At 40.2% G+C, this 8,198-nt stretch overlaps 1 protein-coding gene across 1 annotated transcript; it reads left to right on the forward strand.

Annotated features, from left to right (window-relative positions):
* The first annotated feature begins 573 nt into the window (after positions 1–573).
* Positions 574–4,416, forward strand: LOC110932977. The gene is made up of 8 exons (XM_022176225.1): positions 574–656; positions 775–1,422; positions 1,542–1,950; positions 2,064–3,191; positions 3,277–3,451; positions 3,650–3,744; positions 3,855–4,021; positions 4,164–4,416. Exons 1-8 carry the CDS (start codon positions 574–576, stop codon positions 4,414–4,416), a joined length of 2,958 nt encoding a protein of 985 aa, XP_022031917.1.
* The last annotated feature ends 3,782 nt before the right edge of the window (positions 4,417–8,198 follow it).

Below are 8,198 nucleotides of genomic sequence, written 5' to 3' on the forward strand. Positions count from 1 at the left end.
ACTAGCTGCGTATACTGAAGATGGCCTTAGCTTAGTGGCTACAACCATTGGTGAACCTAAGATGCTGGATACTTTTACCACAACTATGTGCAATGATGTTTGGGGTAGAAGTAGTTATGCTCGAGCGTTGATAGAAATTTCTGCTGATACGGATTTTAAAGAAGAGATTACCATAGCTATCCCCGAACCAGAAGGGGAGGGGTTCGTTAAGGAAACCATGTATGTTGAGTATGAATGGAATCCTCATAGATCTGCTACATGTTGTGTTTTTGGTCATTCTAATGAATCATGTCCGAAACAACCAAGGAAAATAGGAAAGCCCATGCATGACAATCAAACTCGTAACAATATGAACCAAGATAACCGATCGGCGAAAAAGGCCCCTGTTATAGATGAGGATGGATACATAGGGGTCCATGGGAAAAAGGTCACTAAGAAGACTGGGATCCAAGTTAACAAACAAAAGACGAAATTCGATACAGGCCTGTGGTGCCAAAGCTGAAGGGTGAGAACAAAGTAGTGAAAACTGTCAACAAGATTGTAACTAGTAACCCGTTTGAAGTGCTGAATGATATGGATACGGATGCAAAGGATGGCAATATGAAGGGAGGGGATGGTGGGGTTGAAGATTCGGATGATGATGAGGTTACGGAGGTGTATAATGAAACGAATGATTTTATGCTACAAGGGACTCAAAAGCCGATTTCCAACAAAGGGGCAAGCACTCCTAATCAATTGGTTTCTGATGATTAGTTTAGCTGCATGGAATATTAGGGGGTTGAACCGCCCTCTAAAGCAAAAGGAGGTTCGACAGATTGTGAAAGAATATAATATGAGTTTCTGTGCTATTTTAGAGTCTCATGTTGATGTGGGTAACCTTAATAAAGTTTGTAAATCTGTTTTTCTAAACTGGGATTGGACTTCTAATGGTGGCCAATGTGATAAAGGTACTCGTATTATTATTGGCTGGAATCCGGAAGTTTTTGATGTTATGGTGTTGAATCAAACCTCTCAGGTTATGCATGTCCAAATTTGGTTTAAGGCTGATAGTAAGATGGTGTTTTGTTCGATAGTATATGCGGCTAATTACTATGTTACTAGAAGGGATCTATGGCAACAACTCTCCATGCAGAAAGTCTTGGTTGGCAACCAACCATGGATTGTTATGGGTGATTTTAACTCGGCTCTAAATATTGAAGACAAATCGCTAGGAGCCTCTTCGATCTCGGCTGGTATGAGAGAATTCCAAAATTGTGTTGATGATATAGAAGTTTTCGATATTAATAGTTCGGGGCTTCATTTTACATGGAATCAAAAACCAAAGGAGGGGGTGAGTTTGCTTAAGAAAATTGATAGAGTGTTGGTTAATACCCAGTTTGTAGTTGAGTATCCTAGCTCGATTGCTATATTTCACCCTTACAGGTTGTCGGATCACTGCCCTTGCATTCTTAAAATCCCGAAAACTGAGGTGTGTAAACGAAGACCTTTTAAGTTTGCCAATTTTTTGATTCACAAGCTAGATTTTATGGAGATTGTTAAAGGACTTGGGAACTTGACATAGATGGTGCGCAACAATTTCGGGTGTTTAAGAAACTTCGAGCACTAAAAACGCCACTTAGAGCCCTTCTCTTCAAGCAGGGTAAGTTGCATCGGAATGTTAATGACCTTCGATCTAAGTTGGATGGTATTCAAAGTCTCATTGACACGAACCCGTTAAATGTAGACTTAAGGGCCGAAGAGTCCTTTATTTTGCGTGACTACCAGGAAGCTTGTTTGGATGAGGAAAGGTTTCTGAAGCAAAGGTCAAAAGTGGATTGGTTACACGCGGGAGACATGAATACGACTTTCTTTCACTCGTCTCTAAAGTCTAGAAATCATAGAAGTCGGATTAATGTCATTAAAGACTCGAGTGGTATGATTTATGAAGGAGAGGATGTTCAACTCGCACTAGTGCAACATTATGAGAAGTTCTTGGGTTGTCGGGGCGATATCTCCCTCTATCCTTCGGCTGAGTTGTTACTAATGTTTTGGATCCCGAAATCGCTAGTCATATGGTGCGTCAGGTAACGGCCGATGAGGTTAGAAAGGCTATGTTCTCAATTGGGATTGACAAGACCCCAGGTCCGGATGGGTATTCCTCAGCTTTTTTCAAGGGTGCTTGGTCGGTTATAGATGAAGATGTGTCGAACGCAATTATTGACTTCTTTTCCACGGGTAAGCTTTTGCGAGAATTAAACCATACGCTCATTGTGTTAGTGCCGAAAATAGCTACACCCTGTATTGTTACTGATTACCGGCCTATAGCGTGTTGCAATGTTATGTATAAGTGTATCAGTAAAATTCTAGCTGATCGTCTTAAAGTGGCTCTGAATATGATTGTTAATGTCAACCAGTCGGCTTTTGTTCCGGGGCGGAAAATTTCGGACAACATATTACTTACTCAGGAACTCATGCATAACTATCATAGAAATGTTGGCCCTCCTCGATGTGCGTTTAAAGTAGACATCCAAAAAGCTTATGATACGGTTGATTGGAGATTCCTTAAAAGGGCTTTGATTGGTTTTGGGTTTGTGGGTAAGATGGTTGAGTGGATTATGAGTTGTGTGTCTACGCCAACTTACTCTGTATGTGTTGATGGTAATATCCATGGCTATTTTAAAGGTCAACGTGGATTGAGACAAGGGGACCCTATATCTCCTTACCTTTTTATGCTTGTTATGGCGATCTTGACAGGTATTTTACATCACGAGACCAGGATGGATTCATTGTTTAGATTTCATAATAGATGTGAGAAACAACAGATTGTTAACTTATGCTTTGCGGATGACCTTTTCTTGTTTGCTAGAGGGGATGTCAACTCGGCCAAGTGCATCATGGCGTCTTTATCCAAATTTACTAACATGTCTGGTTTGGTTCCCAGCGTTCAGAAGAGTACGGTATTTTTTTGCAATGTCACTCATCCTTTGAAGACTGCTATTCTTAGTGTTATGCCTTTTGTGGAAGGCTCTCTCCCGGTTAGATATCTGGGGGTTCCGCTTATTTCAACAAGGCTTCAATATAAGGACTGTAGTATTCTGGTTGAGAAGTTAGAAAAACGCATCACAAACTGGAGGAATAAGCTGCTTTCTTTTGCTGGGCGTTTGCAGCTTATTTTGTCGGTCCTATCTTCTATGCATATTTACTGGTCTTCAGTATTTATTTTACCGACGCGGGTGACTCATGATTTAGAAGCTAGAATGCGGATTTTTTTTGTGGAATCATGATAGTTCGTTCCAGAAAGGGAAAGCGAAGGTGTCCTGGAATTCGGTTTGCACTCCAAAGTATGAAGGGGGTTTGGGTATTCGTTGTATTGGAGATGTTAATAAAGCACTCATGGCAAATCATGTTTGGGGTGTCATTACTAAACGTAGATCTCTTTGGGTTGATTGGGTGCATGACTACAAATTAAAAGGTAAAAGTTTCTGGATGGTCAGGGTTCCTACGAATAGTTGTTGGAGTTGGCGTAAACTTCTTCAACTTCGGCCGATAATAAGGAACCATATTTGCTCTATGCTTGGAGATGGGAGGTCGACGTCAGCTTGGTATGATAATTGGTGCTCGTTAGGGCCACTAGGCAATTTTTTGTCTCCCAGAACTATTACGAATGCAGGCTTCAGATTGGATGACACAGTTGCTGATATTCAATCTGCGGGTGTTTGGCGATGGCCCACGGCGTGGAGAGACTTGTTTCCCGTTCTTATCCAAGTAGATCAAGTCCAATTGATTGCATCGAAGCGAAAAATCGTTAAATGACAGGTTGGTGATGAGATAACTGAGGTTTCGGCTTCAAGTATTTGGAATTCTATTCGGTATAGAGAGCTGGAGGTGGAGTGGACGAAAATAGTTTGGTTTGGGCATTGCATCCCGAGACATTCTTTCCTGATGTGGCTGATTATGAGAAAGAAATTACTCACACAAGATATTATTCTTCAATGGGATCTCTCGAGGAGGAAGAATATGAATATGATGTGCTGCTTACTATGTTATGAGAACCACGACTCGCATAAACATCTTTTCTTTGAATGCAAATTTTCAACTCAAGTGTGGGCTATGGTTCGGATAAAGGGGGGTATGGTTAATGTTAACCCGAAGTGGGATGATATTGTTCAATGGTTGTTGATCAGGTGCCGGTCAAAGTTAGCGGATGATTATGTTAGCAGGATTTTGGTGGCGGCTACCGCTTACTTCATATGGCATGAACGTAATTCTAGACCCTTCAAGAACCAATTGAGACCTCCAGAGCAAGTCTATGACGCGATAATAAAGACCGTTCGATATAAACTTATGGGAATGAAGATGAAGCGGACTGAAAGAGTGCGATGGCTTCTAGTTGATTGGGGGATTTCGGATGCTGACATAAATGGCGATGGCGAGTGACTAGTGCTTGGTTTTTGGATTTCTAGATTGTAGTCTAGTTGGGTTATTATCATGTTTGTTTGATTTCTGGGTTTAGTTTTGTTCACTTTCATGGGGCATGTACTATGATTGAACTAGTGTAGATGCACTACCCTACTTGTTTTGGTTGGTTTGTGAATATATAGAATCACCGGGGTAACCCCTTTGCCCCAAAAAAAAAAAATAATGCCAAGACACCACGAACAAATGATAAGGAAGAATCACCTTCAACATATGAAACTAGTTATTAAAGTCATTAATACATAACCAAATAAAAAGTGCGAAAAGATTAAAAATAAAAAGTATTACACTAAATGCTTGTCTTCACCAAGTGATGTAAGAGACTTAGGCAAACATGGCCTTTGATTGTCAAGAACTCTTACGATCAATCTTGGATCCCGAGACTACTCACACACTCTATGATGGATGATGGATGATGGTGTTGTGGTGGTGGTGGTGGAGTATAGGTGAAGTGTGAGAGAGGTGGTGTGCCAAGGGATGATTTGCAAGTGAGCCAAGCACCCCTATTTATAGCCTGAAAAGAAGCTCGGGCACGACCCCGTGTCCATTGGGCACGGCCCCGTGTCCATCCCTCTTCTCTTTCTTCATTAATTGCAGTTTGTCTGCATTAGTTGACCACGCCCCCGTGTCCGCAGGGCACGACCCCGTGTGCAGAAGCGTATCTGTACTATCAAGATTTCCTCAGATTCTGCGAATCTTAGAGTTGACCACGGCCCCGTGTCCGCTGGGCATGCCCCCGTGGTGGGTGATAGAAGCTTCTACACTTGGGCACGCCCCCGTGCTCATTGAGCACGGGGCGTGTTCAGCCTTCTGTTCTCTTGTTTTTGCTTGGGAAGATGCCGTCGGGGGGTCGGGCATGTACTAAGTATGCAACAAATGGACATACATAGCATGTGATGTGAAACAATTATACTAAGTATGCAACAATGAACATACATAGCATGCGATGTAAAACAATGTACTAAGTATGCGCTAAATGGACATACATAGCATAAAATGTAATGTAAAACGATGTACTATGTATGCGCTAAATGGACATATATAGCATAAAATGTAATGTAAAACGATGTACTATGTATGCACTAAATGGACATACATAGCAAAAACATAATAAAATCATGTACTATAAGTGTACTAATGAACATAACAAGCATATGATATGAAAACATGGAAAGCACAAAAGTAATAAGTAGGCACATGTGTTTCACCCCAAAACAGTTGAAAATAGTAAAGAGGGGACTATGTACTCTCTTAAGATTGCTTAATAGTCTTTAGATAACCACCAACAACGCTAGAAAGATCACGGAATCAAACGGCACCTAATATAGGTAACTATGTTAATAAACGGACCTAAATCAGAGGATCGGATAAAATGTGGGTTCGTAAACCAAATGAGTATAGGAACTCATGTAATATGGTTTAACAAAGCCTACATTCTAAAACGAAACCTATCCTAAGTGCTTACGACCCATTACGACTCGTTTAGGTAGCTTATGCTACTTTAACGCGTCGTTCACGTAAAACGCGTTTGGACCGCCTAACAAGTCCTATTATAAGTAATATATGCCTTAAAATGTCTTATAATGTCGCCTAATCAGTTTAGATGTCAAAATTTAGGTTACATATGCTTAAAATGAATTTATGCGTAAAAAGGGCATTTTGGTCATTTTCCTAAGGCATATAAACTACCTATCATACAACTAACTAAACGACGTGACCATAAGGTATAACCATGGAAGGTTATTCCCTATACAACTATGGTCACCTAATGTGTTTGGTCTGATCCTAATGATCGACCAAACGGGTCAGGTTCGAAAGTCTAAGCGATTGTTTAGACCGCTTACCTTACGACCCTATATAAGCACTAAACCTAAAGTGACGAGCTAAACATGTTAAAACATGTTTAACGAAGTTTGAAAACAGGTTTGGTATCAAAACAAAGGGTCTTGATACCTAAAAGTAGTTTGGTTACAAAATACGCAAGAATACGCATTTTGACCGAAACTACGACTCGTCACTAAGCCTAGATAACGTGGTAATCAGTAGGTATAGTCATAAGAGACTAAAAACCATCGTCATTACGCTCACGTTATGAAGTTAAAATGAACTTCGTGTTAACCATAAACTAGTCAATGTGGAAAGTCAAACGCATTTGACTTTCGTGCCTAGAATGCGTAAAAGAACGAAAGAGGGCTTACAAAAGGTCCAAGAACGGAGGTTTGATTCCAAATATTCTCAGGTATGAAGTGATAATCACCTCAACTTAGAGAAATTTCAGAATCAAATGTGGGTTTTGAAGCAAGAGGGTGGGCGGTATTTATAGATTTCATAGGACCGTTAAGACCGTTTCTTGAAACCCGAGCTTTGATCTAAGCCGTACACATCATACCCACTGATTTATGAAACCATGGGCATCCAAAACAAGCACATAGAATCAAAGAAACCAGGTGCAAAACAACTGAACAGCAGGATCAAGCTGGAAAGCATTTTCTGATATCTGGCAAGGGCTTACAGACCATATGGTCATCTGCTTACGGTCCGTATGCTATGTGCAGACCAGCAAAGTTTGAATTTTGACAGTTTTGGTCCCTATGCGCGTATTGTCGAGTTTTGGAACTTCTAACACCCGTCAAACCCATTTTTAAGCTCCATAAGGATGTTAAAGCATAGGGAACATGAAACATGGTCAAAAATATGATGGATGTCGGTTCGTTTGGCCTTACGATTGCGTTGTTCGGTTAATTACCACGGAAGTCGTAACGGACGTGAAAACGATCCAAATTGCGCAACGAATGGTTTTTTGACAAGCCAATCACTAAAATAAAATATTTTAATGATTACATAAATTTTTGGATGTCCGGATGTATTCAGAACGTAAGTTATGCGCGAAAATGCAAACTTATGCACTTTTTGACGCTTTTAGTCCCTGAATGACCAAAAAGTTTATTTTAGCACACCGAACCCCTCAAAGCCTATTTCTAAGATATGTGAAGGATATTTAGGGTATGTTTAACTTATGATCAAGTTCCGGAATATCTGTTACAGTACAAATCGGCATACTTTCGTAGTTTGTCGAATTTAGTCCCTGTAAGCGAATAAGCTTGATTTTGCCATAGGAAAGCCTTCAAAACTTATTTCTAAGTTATGTAAAAGTTATTTAAGGTATGTTATGCATAAATTGATGTTTTGGAGTGTTTTTCGCGTTACATTGATTACTTTTACGCATCAGCTTGCGTATAACTCTCTAGAAAACGATATAGAGTGTGAAATTGAACAAAAATCAAAACATGAAAAATATCAAACATAAACAGACAAACATTGGGATCAAATAACATTATTTTATTGATAACTGAAATGTTTATAATGATTGCAAGCACAGGTGTCACAGTCTCCCCTACTTGTGAAAATTTCGTCCCGAAATTTATTTAGAGGAAACTTGTGAGAATAGATGAGGATATTTCGCCTTCATTTGATCTTCATGTTCCCAAGTAAACTCTGGTCCACGTTTAGATTCCCAACGAACTTTGACCAATGGAATGCGCTTGCCTTTGAGCCACTTGATTTCACGGTCCATGATTTCCACAGGTTTCTCTACAAAATGCATTGTGTTATCAACACGAATTTCGTCAAGTGGTATGTGGAGGTTCTCATCAGCTAAACGCTTCTTGAGATTGGACACATGAAAGGTTGGATGAACGTTTCCAAGTTCAGGAGGTAACTCAAGTCTGTAGGCTACCTTACCG

This window comes from Helianthus annuus, chromosome 4 (assembly GCF_002127325.2).
Source record: "Helianthus annuus cultivar XRQ/B chromosome 4, HanXRQr2.0-SUNRISE, whole genome shotgun sequence".
In the NCBI taxonomy this organism is placed as follows: domain Eukaryota; kingdom Viridiplantae; phylum Streptophyta; class Magnoliopsida; order Asterales; family Asteraceae; genus Helianthus; species Helianthus annuus.

Bases quoted from the DNA above. Each gene is read 5' to 3' on its own strand.
- LOC110932977 (XM_022176225.1), top strand. From the start codon at position 574: ATGGATACGGATGCAAAGGATGGCAATATGAAGGGAGGGGATGGTGGG. The intron at 3,192-3,276 runs GTATTTATTTTA...AGTTCGTTCCAG, and splicing joins TGCATATTTACTGGTCTTCA to AAAGGGAAAGCGAAGGTGTC. The intron at 3,452-3,649 runs GTAAAAGTTTCT...TTACGAATGCAG, and splicing joins GCATGACTACAAATTAAAAG to GCTTCAGATTGGATGACACA.